Source organism: Rhinatrema bivittatum, chromosome 1 (assembly GCF_901001135.1).
Source record: "Rhinatrema bivittatum chromosome 1, aRhiBiv1.1, whole genome shotgun sequence".
Classification (NCBI taxonomy): domain Eukaryota; kingdom Metazoa; phylum Chordata; class Amphibia; order Gymnophiona; family Rhinatrematidae; genus Rhinatrema; species Rhinatrema bivittatum.
In genome coordinates, this window is record NC_042615.1 from 125,564,701 (window position 1) to 125,592,400 (window position 27,700).

The 27,700-nt window shown below is 45.9% G+C and overlaps 1 protein-coding gene across 1 annotated transcript in view; it reads right to left on the minus strand.

The window, feature by feature from the left end:
- The window catches only part of PCM1 (pericentriolar material 1), a 1,078,029-nt gene that overhangs the window by 551,569 nt on the left and 498,760 nt on the right, over positions 1-27,700 (minus strand). The window contains 2 exon segments of the mRNA XM_029604912.1: positions 10,313-10,677; positions 10,917-11,091. Of these exon segments, the coding sequence (XP_029460772.1) occupies positions 10,313-10,677; positions 10,917-11,091 (540 nt within the window).

The following is a 27,700-nucleotide window of genomic DNA, read 5'->3' on the forward strand; positions in this document are numbered from 1 at the left end:
CCGGATCCGGAGGGTCCGAGGGGTCACATCCCGTCGAGGAAGCCGCTCCCACAGCACGAGGCGGGGATGGCAGAGCAGAGGTCCCTGGAACCGCCCCAGCCGGAATCCGAGGCCCGGAGGGTGGTAAAGCTAGCTTAGGGATCTTGGGAGGAGAAGGTCCTGCTGGAGCACCCCCCGGATCTGCCAGGCCCTGTAAATATGCCATATGCATTTTTAAAATAAAATCTGGGGAGAAAAACGGCAGACCGGGAGGCGCGCCCGAAGTAGAGGCCTCCTGAGGTAGACGAACCGGCAGACCCTCCTCGGAGCTACGAGGGAGGCGAGGTACGCCCCGAGCTGCAGCATCCTCCTCCTGAGCGCTTGCCGCGCCAAGATCCCCCTCCAAAATGGCCGCCATTCCCGCCCTCGGCGAGGAAATGGCCGGCCCACGCTTCCCGGGCTGCGGGGAGGGGGGCGTCGGGAGCGAACCCGAGCCGTGCGCGGCATCTTCCTCTTCTGGAAGGCAGCGTGGGCAAACCCCCTCCCTCGAGAGACGAGACCCCTGCTCTCCGCAGGTCTCGCAACGAGAAAAACGCGGCATCGGAACGCCGCGACGAGAAGGACGCCTCGGGGGGGGCCGAAAGAAGATCGCACCGCGGGGGGGCCGAAAAGGCCTGCACAACCCGCCCAAACAGTCCTCAGGCACCGGCGGGAAAAAATCCCTGCCGGCGCGCCCAGGCCCGAGAGAGATGTGCCGGGCCGCAGGACTGACAGTAAAGGTCGCAGAAGCCGGCTCTGCCGGCTGAAAACGCTGAAAGGCAAAAGCACAAAAATCAAAACTTACCCAAAACGTGAGTAGAGAACAGCAGGAGGAGGCAGAATAGAAATCGGAAGGCACGCCTCCTCAAAACTTAACCTGACAAAATTTGCCTTGAAAACTTTTTTTTTTTTTTTTTTTTTTTTTCCCCAACTAACTTGATCCAACCTGTTAACAGAAGAAAGAAATGACAGGGAGAAACTCAAAGAAGAGCAAAATATGTCCGAAAACCTGTCACTCTGGGGAAGCTCTGGTTTCCCCAACTCACATCTGCTGGAGTCAGAAAGATACTGAGCTCCAGCAGAGGGTGCGCTAGCCTATGAGGTGCCACTCTCGAGCTCTGTTCTGACTCCATCTGCTGGACGGGGGACATAACCCACCGTCTGGACTGATCCTGGTACGTACAGGGAAATTTAGAATCTTAACTCAATCTGCACTTTACATAATGGCACGGCTACTCTTGCCTTTATTGGAACCTCTCTTTTGGGATGCTCTAACTTCTGGTTTTTTTAGTATCTTTCAAAGGATACCACCCTCCAAACCATGCACAACTGAGTAACTGTCTGTTTTCCCCATGTTCTAGTTTAAAAGCTGTTATATCTCTTTTTTAAATGTTAGCATCAGCAGCCTGGTTCCACCCTAGTTAAGGTGATGCCCATTGTTTTGGAAAATGCTTCCCCTTCCCCAAAATGCTGCCCAGTTCTTAACACTGAAGCTGCCTTCTCTGCACCATCATCTCATTTACACACAAACTCCAATGCTCTGCCTGCATCTGGAGTCCTGTGTGTGGAACGGAGCATTTCTGAGAATGTTATCCTAGAAGTTTTGGATTTCAGTTTTCTACTTAAAATCCTAAATTTGCCTTCCAAAACCTCCACCCCACATCTTCATAAATCATTGGTACCTATATGTACCATGACATCTACTCCTCCTCAGCACTATCTAAAACTCTATCTAGAAGGCACGTGAAATCTACCAACTTCACACCAGGTGGGCAGGTTACCAATCTGATCTCCACATCCACCAGTCATCCAGCTGTCTACATTCCTAATGATCACATTTCTAACTGTGATGACCTTCTTAAACCTTCCCTCCTAGACACAAGGCACTGGAGACCCACCCTGGGTACTAAAGGATAATGCATTAAGAGATCAGGTCCTAGCTATAGGATTACATTCTGCATCACTAAAGTGACACTCTCCTTCCCAGATGACCTCGCTCTTCCAAAGCTCGAGTTGAGAAACGACTACTAGGGTCCCCGAAGGTCTTCTCTATATATACACCTCTGTTTGCCTCAGCTCCTCCAGGTTTGTCACTCTAGCCTCCAGACATCAGACTCATTCCCTGAGAGCCAGGAGATCTTTGCATGGCGTGAACACCATACAACCTCTCAGCAAGTAGTAGATAATCATGCATGTAGCACTTGGTGCAAAAGACTGGAATGACCCCATCTAGCTGCTGGACTGCTGACTGCATCTTAATATTGAGTTAATTAAAGCTGCTAAGAGTAGGGATGGATAATCTAATCTAAGTCCTTGAAATTTATTTGCTGCTTTTAATGTTAGTTTGGTAATGACCTACAAGGAGACAACAAATAATCTATAGATAAGGGCTGAGTTACTCCCTTTATTATCTTATTCCCCGATTGATTCATGTTGGGAAAAATCAAAGAATGTACTTGGGATGGGTGGTAGTTGGAGTGGATGGGAAGGAAAGCAAGTTTGCTTACCATGAATGGTGTTTTCCATAGATAGCAGGATAAATAAGCCACGACATGGGTGATGTCATCCAGTAGCACTGAACAGACATCTCTTCCAGCTAGTAGAGCTTTTAGCTCTACTGAGCATATGTGGGGAATTTTCATGCAACCACTGCCTGAGGAGCTTGCTCTGTCAATTCTAAAGCTAAATCTAACTAGATAGTTGACTCTCCAGGGAGGCAGGCGGGTATTTAGTATGGCTAATTCATCCTATCTACAGAAAACCCCATCAGGCTGATGCAAAACTGTGCGCAGCGGACAGTGCACGGCTCAACATGTGATTGAACATGCATTCATAACCCCGATGAAAAATGGAGATTAGCGGGTCCAAAATGTACGACCAATTGTGCGCATAGCTAACAGTGCTTATCACATGTATATGAGGCTATTAGCTAATCCCCGTGATGCAAAAAAATTCCCCATGTAGTCAATGTGCCTTTGCAATGCGGCTAATTTTACACCAGCCCAGGGCTGGCGTAAAGGTCTGCCGCACTCAAGGGCTCATTGTAATAAAACAAAATTCCAGCTTTCTGTGATTCCTCTGAAAGTGGAATCATGAAAACAAAACTTCAAGGAAAAAAAAAAAAATTCTGAGTGCCCAATATATATACCCACAATATACAAGGTCCAGGCTGTGTTTATTGTGGGTGTATATTGTACCAGTAACGGGAGAAAACAGACGCTTGTATTGAGTGCCCGTTTCCTATCCCCCCCCCAAGGTGCCTGATGCCAAGGAGGTGCTAGGGACGCACAATTTCCCCAAACACCTCCGTTTTACTGTGGCTGCTAATTTAAATATTAAATTGGGCGCCCAGGCAAGGTGGATCGTCAAACATTAGAATGGGCATTCAATCATGAATGCCCGTTTTACGTACGCCGATACTGCATCGGCCTGATGTATGGTAAGCAAACGTGGATTTTCCATCAATAAGCAGGGCTGAATTAGCCATAACGTGGGGAGTTCCAAGCTGATGGTTTCAGCGAAGCTTTTATTGAATAAGCAATCTGGACCCCCACCATGAATAGTAGCAAGCAAAACAGCTTGTTCAAATTTACTGTCAGCCCTTTAGAATTTGTGCAGACAGAAAGGAACATGTGTATTGACAACCAAGTTGCAGCTCTGCAGATGTTTTCAAGAAGTACTGCTCATACGAGCAGTGGATGACTCCCTAGCTCTAACTTGATGAGCTTTGTTAGAGTCTAACTTGTAGGCCTGCTGATATGTAGAAGTGTTGAATACAGTCCGCTATCCAGTTAGACAATGTGCGTTCAGTGACTGCTTTGCCCAATCTGTTAGGATCATAAGATACTAAAAATCGTGAAGCCTGATAAGGCTGAGTTAATTTCTTGTAGTACGCTAAGGCTCTTTTGCAATCTAGGGTATGAAGGACTTCTTCACCTTTATGAGCATGTGGCCTTGGGAAGAAGTAATACAGTGGCCTGATTAATATGGAAAGTTTATACAACTTTCAGCAGAAACATTGGGTAGCCATCCTGTTGTGGAAAAATAGCATGCACAGTGGTTAATGCCTGAAGTTTGCTGACTATTCTGGCTGATGTTACTGCTATAAGAAACACTTCTTTCCAAGTTAGAAACTTAAGAGAAGTAGGCTAACATAATAAAGGGTGGCTTCATTAATTGCAGTAGAACATTCAAACCCTTAGCCCATGTGGTTTCTACACCAGAAGTTTAATTTGTCATACACATTTCTTATATCTTGATACCAGCAAATGAGCTGATATAGGTTTACTGTCAACTTGTACAAGGTAAGCCACTATGGCAATGAGGCCAGACTTGACTCAGAATCAGAGCAAGTAGGTAAGTAAATGTTTGGGGTTACATGAGAATGTGTCAAAGGCATTATATTGACACTACATAGAGAATCTTTTCCACCTAAAGCCATAGGCTCTTCTAGCTGATGGCTTCCTGGCAGACAATATTATGTCCTTAATCTCTCCAGATAAAGAGATCAGTGACTACAGAGCTTTCAACATCCAAGCCATCAGGTTGAGGGATGAGAAATCTGAATGGAATAGCCTTCCTTCTTGAATTAATAAGATTGGGTATGTTCCCAGGTGAATCAAAGGACTACTGGAAAGCTGTACAAGATATGCAAACCAAATCTGTCTAGGTAATGCTGGAGCTCTGAGGAGCAGTCACGCTCGATCCTTTAATACTTTTTGCACTGTTCTGGCTATCAGACGAACTGGTGAAAAAGCGTACATGACATCTGCATTCCAGTTGAGCATGAAAGCATCCTGAGCTGACTTGAGCTTGCTGAGAAGAATAGAGCAAACCTTCTCAATTTTTTTGTTCTATTCTGATGCAAATAGTTCAATCGCTGGATGACCTAATAATATGAATATTTTATCAGCTGCTGATTCTTGCAGAGACTACTTGTGAGGATTGTCAATGTGCTGGAGATCCCAGGAAAATAAGTGGCTTGTAGGACAGCTTGAGGTTTGCATTCCTATTCCCATATATTTTGTTTCATGACCCTGTGCTTGTTTACATAGTTGTCAGTTTGAATTAAAATGCTTCTCCCTTGGAGAAGGCGCCTAAAAGTTCAACAACACATATTTGATCGGTATCAGTTCTAGGTTGATCTGAAAATGTTTTCCTACGAAAGTCCCTTGGGTTAAAAAATGTCCTGTGTGTATGCCCCAATCTTCTGTGGAGGGACCTGTTACTAAGAACATAAGAAATTGCCATGCTGGGTCAGACCAAGGATCCCATCAAGCCCAGCATCCTGTTTCCAACAGAGTCCAAACCAGGCCACAAGAACCTGGCAAGTACCCAAACACTAAGAAGAACCCATGCTGCTGATGCCAGTAATAGCAGAGGCCATTCTCTAAATCAACTGGATTAATAGCAGTTAATGGACTTCTACTCCAAGAGCTTATCCAAACCTTTTTAACCCCAGCTACATTAACTGCACCAACCACATCTTTTGGCAACAAATTCCAGAGCTTAATTGTGCATTGAGTGAAAAAGGGTACTTGAGGGAGCAAATGAAGTGCAGCTCCTTCTTGAAGAAGAATGCGAGGATTTAGCAACCAGTGCTCCTGGCAGAGCAGTTAAGAGCCCGTGCCCCCCTGTTTGTTCAGGTACCACATTGCAACTTGGTTGTATGTTTGAATCAGGACAACTCTGTTGGAGAGGCAATCCTGAAATGTGTAGGGAATTATGAGCTAATACAGTGGGCCAGCAAGTCCTACTCACTCAGCCCTTTCACTTCCCCATCTCCAACATGCAGGGCACAGCAAGATCCAACTGCCGTGAACTCTAAGCTTGTAAACAGCCCCCATTGCTTAAAAGACAGGATGTCTGTTTGCCCGCACGCAGCTGCCTGCATAGCAGCCCCCGAAACTGCTCTTGACACATCCCTACTTCCTCTTATGCAGCTGTCACACTTAGGAAGCTAGATTAACACATCTCAACTGCCTCATGTCCAGCTTGTGACATCCCCCCTCCCTGCCTGAATATACTGCTCGCTTGCACGTACTCAGCAAAAGGCCAGGACAAGACATATGGTATAAACGCTGTAGCAGCCAATAATATGATGAGCATGTATTTACAAGAGCCAATGATGTTATGGCACATCTGTATGCTATGTATAATGTACAATAAAAGGAGAGCCCCGGGGGGGGGGGGGGGGGGGGGGGGAAGAGAGATTGGACCTTCCCGGGAGCCTTCACCACGAATCCTGCCTGATGTGTCTTCATTGCCGCAACAGAAATGCATAAAGGGCATACCGCATCGCTCAAAGCTCCAGAAAGTTGATTTGATGGGTCGCTTTGGCTGTTGTCCAAGTCCCTTGAGTTTGAAGGCCTTGGACGTGGGCTCCCCAACCTATGTTGGAGGCGTCCGTAGTTAGGGTCACCTGAGGAGCCGGTTGCTGGAAAGGAAGACCCACTTGTAAGTTGGCTTTGTGTGTTCACCAGGCAAGGGTCAGACGAAGCTGGCTGGTTATGTGTACCAGGGATGTCAGTGGCTCAGTAGCTTCTCGCCACTGGGATTTCAGAGTCCACTGGGTCACTCTCATGGCCAGGCGTGCCATAGGGGTGACATGGACTGTTGATGTCATGTGGCCGAGCAACCTGAGTAGCTGGCCAGCTGAGGCTCTTTTTCAACGGTGGATAAAGTCAGCAAGGTTGGACAGCGTAATCGCACAGTTGTTGGGTAAGAATGCTCTGGATAGTGTCGTGTCTGGGTCTGTTCCTATAAAGAAGAGAAGATGAGACTGTCAATTGGGATTTTGGGTAATTTATTAGAAATCCCAATGAGTTTAGAAGCTTTATGGTGAGACCGAGAGAGTCTAGGGCTCCTTGTTTTGACTGGATTTTTATGAGCCAGTCATCCAGGTATGGAAAAATGTGCACGCCTCTGCTGTGTAACTGTGCAGTCACGACTGCCAGGCACTTCGTAAAGACTCGAGGTGCAGAGGCTAGGCCGAATGGTAGTACTTTGTATTGATAGTGACTGTGGCCCACCACAAATTGCAGATATTTGTGATGAGGTGGGGATATTGCAATGTGGGCTTATGCATCTTGCAGGTCCAGAGAGCAGAGCCAATCCCCTTGTTGAAGTAGAGGAAAAATGGTGTCCAGGGATACCATCCTGAACCATTCCTTGCGAAGAAATGTATTCAAGGCATGGAGATCTAGAATAGGCCGGAGGCCGCCGGTCTTTTTTGGAATTAGGAAATATCTGGAGAGGAACCCTTTTCCCTGCTGATTTGGTGGAACCGGTTCCACAGCTCTGACTGACAGGGTTGAGAGCTCTGACTCAAGTTTCCCTGTGTGGTCGTCCCAGCTCCAGGATGGAATGAGTGGGAATGCCAGGGGTATTTTTGAAAAATTTAGACGGTAACTGTGTGTTACGATGGACAGTACCCACTGATCTGTGGTGATTGGATGCCAATTTGTTGCAAAGTGGCACAGGCAGCCCCCCACTGGAATATGGCTGCAGCTCTCTGGAAGAGAGTCAAAATCCAGACGCGGGGCCAGCTTGTGATCTAGATTTTCTAGTTTGGCATGCATGTCCCCTCTGAGGTGCCCGAGCCGGTCGTGCACGGGACGCAGGAGGGTAATATCTGCGTGGCCTGTAGAATTGTTTCTTGGGTTCCCTACGCATGGCACTGCGGGCTACAGAAGGAACATCTGGGGAGACAGCTGGCGCAGGGTCTCATGATGGTCCTTTAACTGGGCCACTGCATCCTGGATCTTATCCCCGAACAGGATGACTCCAGTACAGGGTAGATCTGCCACTTTGTCCTGCACTTCTGGGCGTAGGTCTGAGGCCTTAAGCCAGGCCCGGCATCTAGCACTGATGCCCACTGCCGAGATTCTGGATGCCGTTTCAAAAGAATCGTAGGCAGCTCTGACTTCATGTTTAATTGCTTCCATTCCTTTTTGTAGGATGGAGGACAAGGCTTCTTGTTGTTGCTGTGGTAATGTCTCCGCAATCCAGAGATTTCTATTATATTGGGTCATGTATAGTTGATATGCTGCAATTCGCGATATCAACATGGACCCTTGGAAAGTTTTTCGGCCCAACGCATCCAATGCTTTCTCTGTTCCTTACCGGAAGGAGCAGAGGAATGTGGACACGATCGTTTAGCCTTTTTCTGACCTGATTCCACAACAACAGAGTGGTGGGGCAGCTGACTCTTTTGAAAACCTGGGGTCTGTTGAACCAGGTAGGTAGGATCTGTCTTTTTACTGACTGGAGGTACCGTATCTGGATGTTCCTACAGACGGTGCATGAGGTCCAAAAGAACTTCATGTACTGATATTGCCATTATTTCTTTTGGAACATCTACAAATTATAAGACCTCCAACATTTTATGACGAGCATCTTCCTCCGTGACCAGTGTAAAAGGTATAGTTTCAGACATCTCTCGTCTTCTGGAGGAGATCTTCACCTTTCCTCCAGTGCTGAAGGCTCTGAGAGCAAGTCCTCGGATGTCCGTGATGAATCATTTGAGGATGCATCGTCCCATGGATTATAGGGATTTTCTCCTTCTCTTGGTGGAGCTCCCGGATGGAGGAGGCATGCCAAAGCCGAGAGGGCAGGAAGGCATCGATGGATATGGCGCCGAGGGCATCGGGGTAGATGAGGTGCGCTTGGGTACTGGAATGGGTACTGGAATGGGCCCTGGATTTGGGCTCTGGCATCAATGGTTCCCGTGGAGGGACGTGGCCGGGAATCGATCCTTTCTCCTCCGAGGAACCCGGTACTGGAATCAGGATCTGTGGAGGCCTCGATGGATGACTTGATGCCAGCGTGTCCGGTGGCAGAGTCGTCGATAAGGCACCGATGAGTGAATCGAGGTGCTCGAAGAGCGGTGCCATCATCGAGGAAGCCGGTTCCGGAGCCGGTGCTAGCAGTGACTGGAAGCCTCGTAAAGCTTTCACTACTGCCTCTTGGAACATACGGTCCAATTCCTCCTGGGAAGCCGGCATGGGTGGCATGGCGATCGGGGTAGGAGGTAGGCTAAGTGTCACCGGAGTCTCCACAGAGGCCCGTGGTGGCTCAGTGCCCGGCACCAGTAGGGAATGCCTAGGGGTCCCAGGTCCAGAGAAGTATGGGGGCTCCTCTCCCCGGGCCCTCTTCGAAGGCAGCTCGATGAATGTCGATGCCACTGCGGTATCTGTGCCAGTGTCGATGTTTCCCTCGGTGCTCAGTCCAGTCTTTCCTCGGCACCGAGGACGATGACGCCGATGTCCTCGATGGAGTCAGTGACTGTCACCCTGTCCACGGTGCTCCTGGCAAATTGTCTCCGAGGTTGATGGACTCTCCACGGTCGGTGGCGCTTGAAGTGGCGTCGATGGAGCAGTATGTTTTGAAGAAAACTGCTCCATTTTGTCCAGGCGAGCGCAACGGCCTTTTGGGTCATTTGTGCACAACTAGGGCATCGACGAAAGTCGTGCGAGGGGCCTAAGCACAAAACACAGATTTCATGCGGGTCCGTTATGGACAGGGTACTCTGACACTCTGAGCATTTCCTAAACCCAGTCGCCATGTTAAAAGTTGGCGGGCGCGCGGTCGATGACTGTTGGGCACCGAAGCGGTAAGCCTCCAGGAACCGACTGCAAGTACCGGAAAAAACACTTACCGAGCGTTGGAGGGAACGGAGCACGATGGGAGACCCTGATGAGGGATTTTTTAAGAAGATAAACTACCATCCTGCTTGTCCTGAGAGAAAATATGAATCTTCACTTGCTGCTCCTCTCTGGGTTCTGGATGTGAAATATTTCACCTTCAGTTAAACATTTTTGTTATGAGTATTTCTTGAAAATTTGATTAAAATAAAAAATACTTAGTTAATATCCAATCACGAAGTACAGTCACATTTGACAAGTCAGATTACAATTTCAGAAAACAAACCTATTCCTCCGACTCAAATGACACGATTTTTGTAAGCAATATTGGCTGAATGCAGGTTTAATATCTTAATAGTCTGACTCAAAATAAAATTCAGGCAAGTTCCACGCTTTCAAGAGTGCTGATGTATTGTTAATGGATTTATTTAGTGGATGTAGCTTTCCATTCATTCCAGATTTACTTTTTTTTTTTTTTTCCTCATTAAAAGCGCTGATATTTACAGCTACAAGTAATCATTTAAAAATCATAAAAGCACTCAAAGCATATTTCTGTAACAAAGATGGCAAAAACAAGCATTTGCTTGCTTAGGTTCATGCCTCTTCAATGGTTTTAATTTCTTTTCAACTTAAGTCAACATGAAACATACCAAAATTTGTAACATGCTCACTTTTGGGTTGAGAAATTTTCTTCTTCTTGTTTTTTAATTTAGGAGTTTTATCTTTAGATGCAAGGCTCGCTTGTGCGGTTGCTTTCCTAGATTTAAAAGTTTTAGTAACAGTTGTTGGATCCATAGGATCAGGCATGCTGCTAAAACTCTCCAGCGATTCCTCATCTATATGTCTTCTTCGCCTTCCATCATCTAATTGTTTTTTATGATTACCAGAGGCCAGGTTTTGAACTGGGACAGGAAATGTAGTCTTAAGTGTTCGCTTTTCTGTTCGGCCTCCATGGTTGTCATTTGACCAAACTGATCTGCCTTGATTCACTTCCTCTACAGGCTGCTGCTGACTCCTATAAAGAAAAACAGAATATTTTCAATACAATTATATTACTTGCACACCTCTCTCTACCATTAGAATTTAAGTTTAAAAGCTGCAGTGATAAAAAATCTGAACCATTTTAATGCTCCATTCACAATAATTACATGTCTGTCACTCAAAACTAAGCTAGGTATAAATACCAATTATCAGTGATGACTAGGAGTAGTCTGCCAAGCAGCCTTATGGCTAGAAGGTTAGGAAATAACTTACCTTTGTTTTTCTCCTCCACTGGAAGAATTGCTTTCAAAAGGTTTAGGAAATGCCATGTACTCAGTTTTTCCAGAAGTATTATGTTCTTGGGACTGATGCTGTTCACTGTTCTGAGGCGTGGTATTTTGAGAGTAATCACCAAAACCAGATAGAAAACCAGGATTGAAGTTCATACCTGTAGGAATATTTTAAAATAAAGCTATGAAAAATCTTGGAAATTATATCATTAACCCATTGTAAGATAAACATCTCAGAACCAAAGTTTCTTCAAGGACAAGCAGAACAATGGTCACAAAAGTGGGCGACATCATCTGAGGTCAGTGAGACAGTAAAGCTCTCTCAGGGCTCAGAAAAAACAAAGTGTATTCTCACATATCTGTCACCATGCAAGTCTCTTCAGACTCTTTCATGCATTCTAAAGCACATGTTTTTGATCTACCCACAAACTGCTTTCGAAAGTTTTTGCTCCCGTGTTTTATTTTATTCTCTTCCTTTGTCAAAATATTTACTTTTTTTCTTTCAAGTATCTCCAAATAAAACATTGATACTTTCAATTTCTCCGATTAAGTTCAGCCTAGCCTTAGCTCTCTTAATAATGACATACAGGAAACTGGGCTTCAAAAGATGCCTCCTCTGTTGCTACAAGATGATTATTATCTGATCAGCACACCTGTTATAGTCACCGTTTACGACTACCCCATGATGTTCCTAACTATGCTGCTTGTGCCCAAATATCTCTCAGGGCCAAAAGATCAGCAAATGTTGCTTACCTGTAACAGGTGTTCTCACAGGACAGCAGAATGTTAGTCCTCACATATGGGTGACATCACAGGATGGAGCCCAATCACGGAACACTTTTGTCAAAGTTTCCAGAACTTTGACTGGCCCCTAGTGGGCATACCCAGCATGGCACTAACCCTGCAGCCAGCAGGGGACCCCCTTCAGTCTTGTTTAAAAGCTACAGTCAGTGCCGAAAAATAAAATAAGAAAACGATACAAAGCCAACACCGCGGGGCGGCGGGCAGGTTTCGTGAGGACTAACATCCTGCTGTCCTGTGAGAACACCTGTTACAGGTAAGCAACATTTGCTTTCTCACATGACAAGCAGGATGGTAGTCTTCACATATGGGTGAGTACCGAGCTGAGGATGTCTGAACATGACCAAATGTACCCAAAGGCGTGCAACAGGCACAACAACTGGGGTGAAATTTGGTAGAGGGCATCCTGAACCCCAGTGGGCAGGCGGAAGGGGTATTGGTACGTCACGTTGTAAACAGGTTACGAAGGACAGACTGGCCGAAGATGGAATCTTGTCTTCCGGCTTTGTCCAAGCAATAGTGGGCTGCAAAGGTATGGAGAGAACTCCAGGTGGCAGCCCTGCAAATGTCAGGAAGCAGCACCGATCGCAGGTGTACTACTGAAATCGCCATGGCACTCACAGAGTGTGCTTTAACATGGTTTTGAAATGGAATGCACGCTTGCTGATAGCAAAAGGATATGCAGTCCACCAACCAGGAGGAGAGAGTCTGCTTACCCACAGGCTGCCTTAATTTGTTAGGGTGGAAAGAGACGAACAATTGAGTGCTGTTCCTGTGGGCAGCTGTTCGGTCTAGAAAAAATGCTAGAGCCTGTTTACAGTCAAGGTTATGCAGAGCCTGCTCTCCTGGATTGGAATGGGGCCTGGGAAAAAAGGTAGGTAGTATGATGGATTGATTGAGGTGAAAATCCGAAACTACCTTAGGTAAGAATTTAGGGTGACTGTGGAGTTCCGCCCGGTCCTGCAGAAGTTTAGTGTAAGACGGATAGGTAATTAGGGCCTGTAATTCACTAACTCAGCGAGCTGAAGTGATTGCCAAAAGGAAAATCACTTTCCATGGGAGATATCGAAGTTCACAAGAGTGAAGAGGCTCGAATGGTGGTTTCATGAGCCGACCCAAAGATTAAGGTCCCAAGAAGGGGCCGGAGGATGCAGTGGAGGGTTGAGTTGAAGCAAGCCCTTCAAGAAACGTGTTACAAGTTGTACTGATATAGGAACATCCCAGAAACCTTTATGGAAAGCAGCTACCGCATTGACATGCATTCTGATGGAAGAAGTCTGTAGACCTGACTCTGATAAATGCCAGAGATAGTCCAAAAACTTCGTGATGGGACAGGAAAAGAGGTCAAGGGACTGAGAAGAGCACCATGACATGAACCTTTTCCATTTGTAAGAGTAAGCTTTTCTCGTGGAAGGCATCCGTGGAAACTGTTTCAGAAAGGTTAAGTGGCTAAAGGATTAACCTTTCAACATCCAATCCGTCAGGGACAAGGCGTGAAGATTGGGATGGCAGAGGCACCCATCGTTTTCAGTGATCAGAAGCAAGTCCGTCCCTAAGGGAATGCGCCTGTGAATGGAGAGATCCTGCAGTATTGGAAACCACACTTGGCGTGGCCAGTGAGGTGCTATCAGTATCATAGTTCCCTTGTCCTCACGTAACTTCACGAGAGTCTTCGAGAAGAGGAAATGGAGGGAATGCATAGAGCAGACCAGCTGTCCACGAAAGGGAGAATGCGTCTCTGGGCTGAGAGTGTTTGCTGCGAATGAGAGAGCAGAAGTTCTTTACTTTGCGTTTTTGAGGAGACGCAAAGAGGTCTATCTGAGGATATCCCCACTGTTGGAAGATGTTGTTCGCCACAGAGGGGTTGAGAGACCACTCGTGCGGTTTGCGACTCAGCTTGTCTGCCAACACAGTGTCCACTCCCGGCAACCAGATGGCCCTGAGGCACATTGAATGGGAGAGAGCTTCCGCCCATATCTGTGCAGCTTCCTGACACAGAAGGAATGAGCCCGTGCCTCCCTGTTTGTTGATGTACCACATGGCCACCTGGTTGACCGTCTTAATCAGGATAACTTGATTTGAGAGGTGATCCTGAAATGCCCTGAGAGCATATCTTATTGCTCGAAACTCCAGGAAATTTATTTGGTGTTTGGCTTCCTCTGGAGACCAAAATCCTTGTGTCTGCAGATTGGCCACATGGGCTCCCCAACCGAGATTGGAAGCATCGGTGGTGAGAGTTATTTGAGGGTCTGTAGCCTGAAAGGGCAAGCCTTGGAGGAGATTGGTCTGCTGAGTGGGAGCCCTGATTAACCAGTCGTCTAGATAAGGGTAGTTGTGAAAACCTTGAGTCCTGAGGAAGGCTGCAACTACTATTTTGTGAAGACTCGTGGCGCAGATGCTAGGCCAAATGGAAGCACTCGGTATTGATAGTGCTTGGGGCCTACTAGAAACCTCAGGTATTTGCGATGAGATGGAGTTATCACAATATTAGTGCATGCTTTCTGGAGGTCTAGAGAGCAGAGCCAGTCTCCTCTTTGTAGAAGAGGAAGAAGCGAGCCTAAGGTTACCATCTTGAACTTCTCTCGCTGAAGGTACTTGTTGAGAGCCCATAGATCCAGGATAGGACGAATGCCTCCTGATTTTTTGGGGATTAGAAAGTACCGGGAATAGAACCCTAGGCCATGATGACAGTAAGGTACAGGTTCTATTGCCTTGGACTGGAGAAGGAGGGAGACCTCTTGATCCAGAAGGATGGAGTGATTGGATGTTCTCCACATCGGTAGAGGTGGGGAGTCTGGTGGCACTGAGAGAAAGTTGAGATGGTAACCCTGAGCAATTATCGCCAGTACCCTTGGTCTGAGGTGATTGAGTGCCATATGTTGTGGAAGTGGCACAATCGACCTCCCACTGGTATGTGAGGCAGTGGAATCTGGCTGCTGCTCTCTAGATGGAAGTCAAAAACCTGAAGAAGGCCCTGGTTGAGGAGCTACTTGTGGCTTTTGTTTACATGTTTGACGAGACTGTGCTTTTTGAAAAGGTATCAGTGGAGATCGCCTCAGAGTTGTAGGCCTCGGTGGAGCGTCCTCTCTCTGAGATTTCTTCAGCACTGATCCGAGATCCATCGATGGAGTTCCGTTTATTTATTTATTTATTTTTATTTTTTTATATACCGACATTCTTGTAGATACACAAATATACCGGTTTACATTTAACATCAATTTCGCCATGTAGCGGTACAGAGAACTAAGTTAGAAATTCAAAAGAAAAAAATTTAACAGGAAAAAAATGTAACACTCTGGTCTAAACATAGCCTTATAAGATCAAGGGAGATTATTTAAAACATGTCAGATACTAAGCTCATCCAAAAACAAGAGGACTTGAAATACTCATCCTAAAGGGATGAGAATAAGGTTAAATAAATTAAGAGACGGATGAGGAAAGAAAGGGGGGGATCAAGTCGTAAGTGGAAGGGGCCGGCAGCAGAGGGAGGGGTGGATGGCAGGGTTAAGTTGAAGAGATAGCTAGCAGAGAGTAAAGTTGCATGAAAGGTGGGTTAAATGTCCTGAAAGGCTAGGCTAAATAGCCATGTTTTTAGTCTCTTTTTGAAGACAGCCAGGCAGGATTCTCGTCTAAGGTCGTGGGGTAGCGCGTTCCAGTGGTGTGGGCCAGCAGTCGAGATGGCTCGTTTTCTGATTGAGGTTTTAGCTTGGGGAGCGAATAGGGTGTGTCTTGGTAGGCACTCCTAATAGGTCTGGAGGAGGTATGCGGTTTTAGCAGAGTGGAGGTATTGAGGACAGTGAGGTTGTGGATAACTTTATGGATAATCGAGAGTACCTTGAATAAGATCCTGAATTTGACTGGAAGCCAGTGTAGGTTCTGAAGAGTGGGGGAGATGTGTTCCCTCTTTTTGGTATTGGTGAAGAGCCTAGCTGCAGAGTTCTGCACCATCTGAAGCGGTTTTAAAACGATGGCTGGAAGACCTAGTAGCAGAGAGTTGCAGTACTCCAGTTTTGGCAAGATGATTGCTTGAAGTACCAGTCTGAAATCTTTGAAGTGCAGAAGTGGCTTGAGGTTTCTGAGTACTTGATGTTTGAAAAAGCAATCTTTAGTGGTCGCTTGTCTGTGCTGAAAGTGGAAGTCTCATGGAATATACCTAGGACTGAACTGACCACTGAGACAGAAGAGGTTCCTGCAAGAGCTGCATGTATGACCTTGCCCAGTTCACCAAGTCCAGAGGTGTTGACAATGAACCCAAGACTTAAAGACATTCCCATATCCTGGGGCTTTGGTCAGATTTAAGACTGCATGTTTGAACCTGAATCTTTAATTCTTTCCGTAATCATACATACTCAACCATTCTGCGAGTTAAGTGTGCTCTATGATATTCCAAAAACAGAGCAGATTCCAGTTCGATTTTTGCCAAGTCCAACTCCCATGATCAGTTCCTGCAAAAGACTATCACTTTGGTGGTGGAAGGTCGACTTACCTCCATCTTCAGCCAGATAAGCCAATCATCCTGGTAAGGATGAACAAGTGGCTTAGCTGTGCTTTGTACCTCTGCCACAACCACCATCACTTTGGAAAAATTCCTGGGGGCTGTGGCCAACCTAAAAAGCAAAGTTTTATACTGCAAGTGTCCTCCAGGAACCACAAAACATAGCAATCTCTAATCATCCTCCCTGAAGGGGTATATTTTGTTATCACACACAATAATTCAATCATAGGTCAGTCCAAGTTATTAAAAGACACATATACTCCTAGGCCCTTCCTAGGCGCTGGCACACACCTCTTCAATCTATTTAAAGGGCCAGCGGCGGGAAAAGCCCATGGCCCCACCGGATGTCAGCCTCTGTTTCAGCCCTATAAAAGGGCTCAGTTCCTGTTCCTCAGGGCCTTTGATTGGAATCCATGGTTTTCATGTCCTTCTTCGCCGGTCAAGGTCCTCTGTGATCTTCATTTGTCTAAGATGGCTCTTCGTTCTATGTCTTCGATGTTCCTGGTCTCGTTCCTCGTCGGAGCTCCTTCGTTGCCTTGTACTAGCTCCAGATGTTCCAGAGGTCCCATTGTTCCATTTCCTGAAGTCCTGATGTTCCGAGTCTTCCAAGTTCCAAGTCTTCCAGCACTTCGAGTCCTCCAGATGACCACCCCAAGGGTAAATCCTTATCAATCCGGTTCCTGTTTCCAGTAATTGGAGCCTCGTTTGGTTGGATCCCCTTCTGGCGCTTGTCTCGCTCCTGCGTAGTCCACAACCAGCCTTCCCAGGTTGTGTAGGGCACGCAAGCGGACAGGGTAGTCCATGACCAGCCCATGGGGGGCTGTGTAGGGTCCCCTGAGGGACAGTGTCCACCTGTACCTTCCAAGTTCCAAGTCCTCGTCTGAGTCTTCCAAGCTCTCAGCCTCCGTCTGGCCTCAAGCACTTGTCATTCCCAAGCAGCGGGTCTGGAAGGGCTTATGTGTGGCCGGAGGGCTACTCCTGAGATCAGTATTGCGTTGCTGGGTCTCACTGGTTGGTGTAGGTCCAGCGGAGGGCTGATCCTGCCTTGTTCCGAAGTTCCTTGCCTTAGTTCTAATCCTGCCTTGTTCCTATTCTGCCCGTGCTTGCATGCTCTAACCTCCCATGGTGTACCTTGGGGCTCCTCCCTGAGTCGTGCCATGGTTCAGGGGGCTCATGCTCTCCCATGAGCTAGTGACTGTGCCTCCATGCTCGCAACAGGATCTGAAGGTCCGCGGTCGCAACAATTTCTTTGACTGGGTGACTAAACAGTTGGATCAGGGAGCGCACTAGATGTATTGAAATCCAAGTATGGTAAAACTATTGACATGGTTCTGCACAGACAACTTTTAAATAAATAAATAGCAAAGGTGCTCTGTTTATAAGTTCTTGTATACTTTCTATAAAGAAAAAAACATGCTAAAATAAAAGTAAAAACGTATATATACCCAACTCCGTGGGGTGGCAGGTGGGTTTTGTGAGGACTAACATCCTGCTGTCCTGTGACAACACCTGTTACAGGTAAGCAACACTTGCTTTCTCACAGGACAAGCGGGATGGTAGTCCTCACATATGGGTGAGTACCGAGCTGAGGATGCCCAAGAGTGCACGAAATGCACCCAAGACGTGCAAAAGGCGCAATGATGGGGGTGGAATTTGGAACGGAGGACATCCTGAAACCCTTAACAGGTTTGGTGGAAGGATGTTGGGTAGTTAAACCGAAAAGAATAAGAGTAGAAGGACTGGCCAAACATGGAGCATGCCGGCTAGTCGTATCTAAGCAATAATGGGCTGCGAAGGTATGGAGAGAGCTCCAGGTTGCAGCCTGATAAATATGTACAAGCAGCAGCAGCCGAGGGGAAGCTATTGAGGCTGGGACGGACGCAACAGAGTGTGGTTACACACAATGTTGTAGTGAAATGCCTGCTTGTTGGTAGGAAAAGAGATACAGACAGTCAATAAGGAGGAATAGGTCTATTTGCCCAGTGGAACTCGCAGGTTGACTCTTGCCATAGAAGGAAAGAGTTAGGTGGAATTCCTATGGAGTGTAGTGCAATCTAGATAGAATGCAAGTACACTATTACTGTCCAAGGAGTGGAAAAAACCCTCTCGCTTTGGTGAGAGAGGTGTTGGGAAAAATGGGCAGAGTATATTCTGAGTAAGGTGAGATGCAACGTCTACCTTAAAAAGGATATGAAGTTGAATACGTAAAACCACTCAGTCATGGAGGAACACAGTGTCTAATGAGTATGTAACAAGGTGTGTAACTCACTGACCCTGTTGGCCGAAATGACATTTATGAGGGAAAGAATTTCCCATGTTATACTGTGAAATGAGAGGAATGGAAAGGCTTGAACGGAGAACATATGAGACTTATAAGCATGAAATATGGATTCCATTCCGTGACTAGTGAAAATAGAGGCGGTTTGATCAGTGGATAATCCATGGTAAGCTGACTCAGAAGGGGTTTACCGCTAATCGGGTATCCCCACTCCCAAACGATACAAAAAATGGAACAGAGGTGTACCTTTGTGGAGGATGTCTGGGGAGCAGATTCCGAGGGAGCAAGAGAAAGGAGTAGTGTAGAAAAAACAAAAAGGGTAATACACTTTTGCATGCGTCATGTGGTAAATCATGCCATTTTGAATGGTAGGATTTATATATGGAAGGTTTTGTGACGCTACCAGTACTTGAGAACATCAGTGAGTCTACGATTTGTGACTGACTGGTGAGAAGGCGAATTGCTTACTGGTGTGATAGATTGAGAAGTATGGGAAGCATACTGGTCTCTGCCAGGACGAGGGTCTGAGGAACAGGGAACCCAGTCCCGGTTCAGCATTAGAAGAGAGCTGGCTATGAGAGGCAGCGGAAGAGACACATTTAAGAGGCCCTTGATGGAAGAAAGGCGTCTATGGGAATGCATTGGAAACATGTGTAGGGAGTAGAATCTGTGCACCGTATGGTTCGATTCGGACACAGAGGGCAAGTTCGGTTGACCTCAGCACCAGAAGGTTTTTCTCGCCACACATGTAGTCAGAGACCATTCGAGAGGATGGAACCTATATGGAGAAAGTCTGTTAGTGCATTCAGTAAGTCTCTTAGATAAGTGACCCGAGGATGCGTAGAGTGAGCAAGGGCCAAGGATAGAGCTGTGCAGCTTCCTTGCAGAGCAGCTAAAATGTTGTGCGTGCTTGTGTGTTGGAAAGCACATTGTCCCTATGCTGTCTGTCTGTATGCACAAAGATTTGTTGCAGAGGCAGTATTGCAAGGCATAAGGGTATAACTCATGGCTACAAGATCCAGGAAGTTTATGTGAAACTGTGCCTGGAGCGGAATAGATGCATATTGGGTTGAGAAGATTTTAGGTCAAACTTACAACCCTGAGTAAATGCGAGCATGACCAGGATCAGACTAGGATTTTGGTTCTAGATCTGCAATATAGATGAGGGATGAAAGCGATTGAACAGCTTAGATCCACTGATAATAGAATTTCACTGACTCTAACCCATAGCAGTTTTGGAGCTATGAGGAAAGTGCATAGTGAAAAAACCCCATAACCAGACAATGAAAAATTGAGGGGCTGAGGTTAAGGAATATGCGCGCAGGGACATGTAGGAATTTATTAAAATGTCTGCGCGGTTGCTGGACAGGAAGGTCATTGTGACTGTGGTGTCCAGAAATGTTGTATAAGGGATTTATGGCAGTGACAGTAATCCCAGATAGTAAATTTATAGTGAGTCATGAAGTTAGAACTCCTTGCGTGGACGGACTGTGGTTATGCAGCTGTCTATGCGAGGAAAACGTGAATGATGTTGCACTCCGCAGAGAAACAGCAATCACTGATAGTGATTCAATGAATACCCCAGTTGCCGAAGCTGGTGCAACCGGCAGAGCTTGGGATTGTAATATTGTTGACTCACCATGAAGCACATAGAAAGATTAGATGTAATGTACTTACTGCAATATGGATGCATGGTGTCAAGAGATACCATTTTACCTGTGCCTTCTGAAGAAAGTTGGTATTTCTGAGGTCCAGGATGGGCGGAGAGTAACTACTTTCTGTTGAAAAAAAGAAAAGTGTAATTAAAACTCCCCAAATCCCCCCCCCCTGCATTTTGTAGCATCTGGGGGGAGTGTACTGGGAACCTTGGTACACAGTGGGGTGGCCGCTCTGATATCCAGCCAGTTGGGAGACCAGGTGGTGTCCAACTGGAGGGGCTGATGTACTCTGGATATCAAGTAACCTCCCACGAGAGCGTGAGCGGTAAAGTCTTACCCGCATTTCTGTGTGCTGTACAAGGAGACATCGAGACCAGTCGTCAGGCTTCAAGGTGGACTTGCACTTGAGGCAGTATTTGCTGGATCTCATGTTTAGCAGATCAGCGACTGCATCTGGAACTTTGGTTCTGAATCAGGAACCAGAAACCAGAGCATTAATCAGAGCCTCGTTGCTGAAAACGGGAGGATGTCTTGATGCAATCCCAAAGAAAAGATAGAGAGGTTCTCTTGATATTGTGGCTGACATACCTGGCATAGCGATATGTGACACTAATACAGTTCTTGGAAGGTACATGACCTAGAACTTTTCGAACCATGTGGCTCGAATTAGAGAACACATCTCAATGGGAATGCCGCAGAAGCAGGTGGATCGCCGAAGGACGAGCTGGTGAAGATTGCTGGTTCTGTGAATTTCAAGAGTCATCGAGGGAGTAGACGCCCGTCTCAGCTCTGATGCCTGGTATGGTGGCGCAGGTATAGAGGAGACAGGCTGAGAGTGGCTGGTGCTACCACCGTAATTAGTGGAGGGCCACAATCCCGCACCGATGTTGGTGGGGCACGCCTCGGGAACCGGGGAGCCAATTAATAGCTCGTGGACCCAGCCCTCGTCGCAGCAGCTCGATATCTCATGACGCCAGTGCAGAATTCTTCGGAACTCGTTCCGGTGTTTCTGGAGCACCAAGGACTGCCAATACTGTGCAGAACAGTTTCGATGGCAGTGGTAATGTTGCTCGGCCCAAGCATTCTCCAGCATCGAGAAGGATAGCACCGATGTGCTGGATGGCGTCGGTGGCGGACAGTCACCGTGTCAGTGACGATGCATGCCACAGTGCTCGGCCCGATCTTTCCCCAGCGCCGAGATGGATGCCCTCGCTGTCTTGGATAGCGACTGATGACGGACTGTCAGCATGCCTGCACTGCTCCTGGCACTATGTAGTGTCGTAGGCTGATATGGGGTTTTAATAAGAACCCAAAGCATGGAGCACTGTGTTCAGGAGAGGGCATTCCGTGGCGGTGCTATGTCAGTATTGACGGTGTCGATGGCGGCCGAAGCGGCCTCGAGGATATCGTCAAAAATATATACATGAAAAAACATCGATGACTCTGACAGAGCAATGTTGACAGTGACGGAAGCACTGACAGCATCGGCGTAGGTATCTATGGGAACGATGTAGCATTGAATAATCGAAAAAACATCGTTGGCATCGGAAAAATGATACCGGCATCGACGGAGTCTGACTGCATCGATAGGAACGTCGAAGACAATGATGGGATCGGCCCCGGGCGCCGAGGGCCATCGATGGGATCGGCCCCGGGCGCCGAGGGCCATCGATGGGATCGGCCGCGGGCACTGATGCCCATCGATGGAATGGACCCAGGCATTGATGGAAATGACCCTGGCATCGATGGAAGTGCCCTGGGCGACGATGACATCAACCTGGGAATGGATGGCACCAACGACACAAAGGTGAGCGTCGATGGCATCAATCCGGGCAATGATGGCACCGAGGAAACCCAAGGAAAAATCAGTGCCATGGATGAAAAACATGGATGGCACTGGTAGAAACGATGCAGGGACGATGGCATCAGAGTACCGCGGGTGGAGGGGTACTGATGGCATCTAAGAATCCAGGACGGTCTGAAGGGGGTACAGACGGTAGCGAAGGGGGCATCGACTGCGCGAGGATACAGAGGAAATCGAAGGACCTGAAATCGACAGGGGCCCTGGCGGCAACGGAAACCATGGAAGTCCCTGTCCCACTAGCACTAATAACCAGGCAGAGTGTCACAGAGGGACACTCGCAGGTTATGTGTGGCTAACTAAAAACATAGGGAGAGGGAAGGCCACAGTCAGTTGGCAGGCCAGGGAGGTGACAGGAACCGACCAAAAAAACAGAGCATAGTACTCACTGAGCGTCGAATAAACTTACGCGAAGGGAGACCCGTGCAGGGAAAAGTGTTTGTGAAGTAAAGGTTTAAGTGTTTCCGTAAGGAAAAAGAGTTAGAATTTCTCACAGAGCTCCTAACCGCTATGCTTACTACAGAGTGGAAAAAAGAAGACTGAGGGACACACTTGTGGTTCACAGGGATAATTGCAGGCTGAGCATGCTCAGTGCTCTCAGTGTGCCAGTGTCAGTCAAAGCTTTGTAGAAACTTTGACAGAAAGTTTTTCATATAGGGCTCCATCCTGTGATGTCACCCATATGTGAGGACTACCATCCTGCTTGTCCTGTGAGAACCTGCTCTTCTTTTGTGCTTAAGAATTTTACTTCCTATACTGTACCTTTCCCTTGGGTTTTTGCATCCTAAATGCATTACTCTGCATTTTTTAGCATTAAGTCTTAGATGCCAGACCTTAGACCATTCTTTCAGATTCACTAGATCCCTCTTCAAATTTTCCACTCCTTCCTGGCTATTCACACCCTGTTACAGATCATTGGCTAAAAGACAAACCTTTCCCAACAGCCCTTCCGTTATCTCGCACACAAAAATGTAGAAAAGAACCAATCCAAGGACCAATCCCTGAGGCCCACCGCTAGTAACAATCCTTTCCCTCAGAGAAAACTCCATATACCACTACTTTGTCACATCTCACTCAGCCAGTTTCTAACCCAGTCAATCACTCTAGGATTCCATACCAAGGGTGCACAATTTATTTATAAGTCTTCTGTGTGGAACAGTGTCAAAGGTCTTCCTGAAATCCAAATACACTACGTCTAGCACTCTTCCTTGATCCAACTCTCTGGTCACCCAATCAAAGTAATTAATAGGATTCATCTGACAAGATTTACCTCTAGTAAAATCATGCTGCCTCGGATCTTGTAATCCATTGGATTCCAAAAATTCTTCTATCCTCTGTTTTAGCAGAATTCCATTAGTTTGCTTACCACAGAGGTCAGACTAACTGGCCTGTAGTTCCCAGCCTCATCCTTACTTCTACTTTTATGAATAAGAACCGCATCCTCCCTTTTCCAGTCCTCCGGAACTACTCCAAACTCTAAAATAGAATTGAAAGGGTCAGCCAGTGGAGCTGCCAGGACATGTCTAAGTTCCCATAGTACCTTTGGATGTATCCCATCCGGCCCCATCACTTTATCTACTCAGTCTGCCTAAAGAACAGTGCTGACAGATGGGCGGTTTTCACGCCCAATTGGGCTACCTTTCCAGAGCGTTTTTTTTTTTTTTTTAACTTGTATATCTTTTTGGGCATCTTGCCAGAAGGGGAGTGGGGTGGGTGGGGCGTATGACCTTAAAGCAGGAAGTGCCTTTCCCTGATGCATCTCAAGCTACCTCATATCGTGAACGGGGAACAGACAGTGACTGCACAGCATCAACACAGGCATGAAACCAGTGATAACAAGGGTGGGACTTCTGGGGTTTTCCCCCATTTATTCTGCACCCTTCTTTCTTTAGGCACACAATTATAAAAAAAAAAAAAAAAAAAAAGCCTTACAAGCAGCATTTTGAGGAAGGAGAAAAATCTGCTGGGCATGAGTGGAGAGGGGTGGGATCATCGATGCTTGGCATTATAAGCTATTTTACTTCTTTTGCGAGGCTGCCTCAATGAGATTTGACTGATGATTAAGGTATTTCTTCATCTGAACTAAAACAGGGGTTGTTACCAGTATATGTGCATGAGTTCTGTGTTGATATGAACTACAAAATTAACATAAAACAGAAGCAAATTTTTATTTATTTAAAAACTTTTCTATACCGTCGTTAAGTTAGGTACCATCACAACGGTTTACAATAAGGCACAAATATTTATGTTGGAAAAAAATCTTGATTTCTATCCACTAAACAGGTGCCAACAATTTACGGTAACATAGTTTGTTATAATTACTCATTGGTGGGAGTGATACATCATGTCAATTCTTATCAGCGACAGATTTAAAATAGATAACTCATAGTATCTTATTCTTTGGTGGTGAGCGAAAATATATAAAATAAAATACATACCTGTATAGATTAGGGTAGTGTGCGTGGGAGTTCTGCAGATCGCCTCCCATTTTCCTTGTGTTCTACTCTCCTTTCTCTTTGTTGTATGCTTGTTTAAATAACCATGTTTTAAAATTTTTTCTGAAGGTTTTGATGTCTCATTGTAAGCGGATCTCGACAAGCATGGTATTCCTTAGTATAGGTCCTGCTAAGGAACATGCTCTTTCCCTTACTTGGGTTAGACTTGCTGTTTTAATTGAGGGAATGGTTAGTAAAGCTTTATTTGCTGATCTCAGGTTTCTGTGAGGGACGTGTACGCGAAGGGCTGTGTTCAGCCATTCAGCTTTTTCATTATGCATTAATTTATGTATGGTACATAGGGTTTTGTATTGTATTCTTTGCTCAATGGGTAACCAGTGTAATTCAGCTAGGGTTTCAGTGATATGGTCTCTCACTTTTACCAGTCAGAATTCTTGTGGCCGTCTTCTGCAGTATTTGGAGTGGTCTTATCGTGGTGTATGGTAAACCAAGTAGGAGGGCGTTACAGTAATCAGTGCTAGCGAAAATTAGAGCTTGTAACACTGAACAGAAGTTATTAGTTGTAAGTAGTGGTTTTAGAGTCATGAGTTTGGCGTATCCTTCCCTTACTTTTAAAGATATGTGTTGTTTCAGGTTAAGCTCTGTTTCAATTATCACTCCAAGGTTTCTTACTTTCTCTGCTAATTCTATTTTTTGGTTGTTTTTGAGTATGATTGGGTTTTAAATGATTTCAATGTTTTTACGTTGTAAATGTAGGAATTCTGTTTTCTCTATGTTAATAACTAATTCCATCTGGTTTAGTAACTGTTTGATGATATCCAGATACATGTTGGCTATGTTCAATGTCTTTTCAATTGTGTCATCAATGGGTAAAATTAGTTGAATACCATCAGCGTATATGTAGTGTGAGATGCCTACACCAGCTAGCAGGTGACATAGTGGCAGCAGGTATATGTTGAATAGGGTGGCCGATAAAGCAATGAAGGATAATAAAAGACCTGCCTGAATTAATCTTATTGAAGTAATGTACTGCATAAATTGTAGGTTAATTTCTTTAAATGGAAGTGTATAATTTTGGACAGTTTTAAATAAATCTCTAAAGTGTTATTTAACTTTATTAATTGTTTTATTGTTTTAGCTGAGTGTACCTCACAAGGTAAATGTTCAAAATACAGGAAGCATTTGGAGCTACTAGATGAAAACTGAAAACTGACATGTAATAGCTGCGGTGATTCATTTAACCATCATAGTACTTACGAGTGTAAACTTTTTGAGTCTCATAACCATCACTAAGCTGTCCTTACTTAACCCTATTATTTTAGCTGAGTGTACTTTTCATGGGTAAATGGTCAAAATCCGAGAAGAATTACTGTGAAGAATGTGAGAGAGACAATGCATTTAAAGTGTTGCATAATAGAAAAGCAGGATCTGGGGATAATTGTATCTGACCACCTTATGGTGGCCAAACAGATGGATAAAGCAACAGCAAAAGCCAGAGAGAGACCTGGCTGCATATGGAGAGGAAATGGTCAGCAGAAAAATACTGTATACAATTCTGGAGACTGCACTTAAAAAGGATATTTACTAGCTGAAATCGGTCCCGAGTTTACTAAAATGGTCAGTGATTTTCCTTCTAAAGCATATGGGGAAGACAAAGATCTAAACATGTATACACTAGAGGAAAGGCGAGGTAGGGAAGATATGTTAGAGACATTTAAATATATTTAAGGCTTTCATGCACATGAAGTTAGCCTCTTAACAGAAAGGAGGCTCTAGAATGAGAGGCCATGGTATGAGGGTGAAAGGAAAATTGGTTCTTACCTGCTAATTTTCATTCCTGTAATACCACAGAACCCTCCAGACCGTGGGTTATGCACTCCCACCAGCAGATGGAGTCAGAGAGCAAAGCTTTGAGGCACTGGTATTCCAAGTGTGCCACCTGCAGCTCGTCAGTTTTTATCGATACCCAAGCAAAGTATAATTGACAAAAAAACATCTAATTCCTAGACCAAAGGTCCATCAAGCCCAGCATCCTGTTTCCAACAGAGGCCAAACCAGGCCACAAGAACCTGGCAATTACCCAAACACTAAGAAGATCCCATGCTACTGATGCAATTAATAGCAGTGGCTATTCCCTAAGTAAATTCGATTATTTATTTATTTATTTTTAATTTTTATATACCGATGTTCCTGTATAGCATACATATCGCACCGGTTTACAGTGAACTGAACAGTCGCCTCAGGGGTGGAATACAATAAAACAGTTGCCTCAAGGGCTGTACATAATAACTCAGTGTTATTAATTATTAATAGCCGTTAATGGACTTCTCCTCCAAGAACTTATCCAAACCTTTTTTGAACCCAGCTACACTAACCGCACTAACCACATCCTCTGGCAACAAATTCCAGAGCTTTATTGTGCATTGAGTGAAAAAGAATTTTCTTCGATTAGTCTTAAATGTGCTACTTGCTAACTTCATGGAATGCCCCCTTGTCCTTCTATTATTCGAAAGAAACTTCCAGTATTCGAAAGCAACTTCCATTATTCGAAAGCAACTTCCATCGAAAAGGCAGACTGCACAGTTGCAACTTGGAGGAAGCATCTGCTGCCCAATTGCGGAGCCATAGGAGCCGCCAAGGAGACCATAGTCCAGGCCACCAAACGCACCAAGTCATATAAGGCATCCACCACATATGCTACCGCTGCCTCCAGACAAGCCGTCTGAGAAGCTGACAAAGTCCCAGAAGATGATGGGTCCTGCGGTTTTTGAATCCAACACAAACACGCTCTTTGCTTCATGCTTGCACACACTGCCGCCCAAAGTCCTAAGGAGGAAACCTCGAACACCCGCTTCAGATGCAGCTCCAGCTTGCGGTCCTGCACATCTCTGGGAGCAACTGCTCCCACCACTGGAATGGTCGTCTTCTTGGTCACCCACACCCACCTTAGGTACCCTGAGGCATTCTAAATGTTCCTCCTTTCACGGGTAGAGATTTTGCATCGCCCAGCCGACCTTAAGCCTCGCCTCCAGGGATTTCCACTCCCGGCTGATGAGCTTTTCAATAATCTTCGGGATGGGAAAAGCACTAGGTGGACCCCAGAGACCGTCCAGGACTGGGTTCACTCCCTCGCTGTCGAAATCTTCCAGCGAGGGTCTCACCCCCAATTCCTCAAGCACCTGGGGAATAAGGGGGCACAATTCCTCCCTCTTAAACAG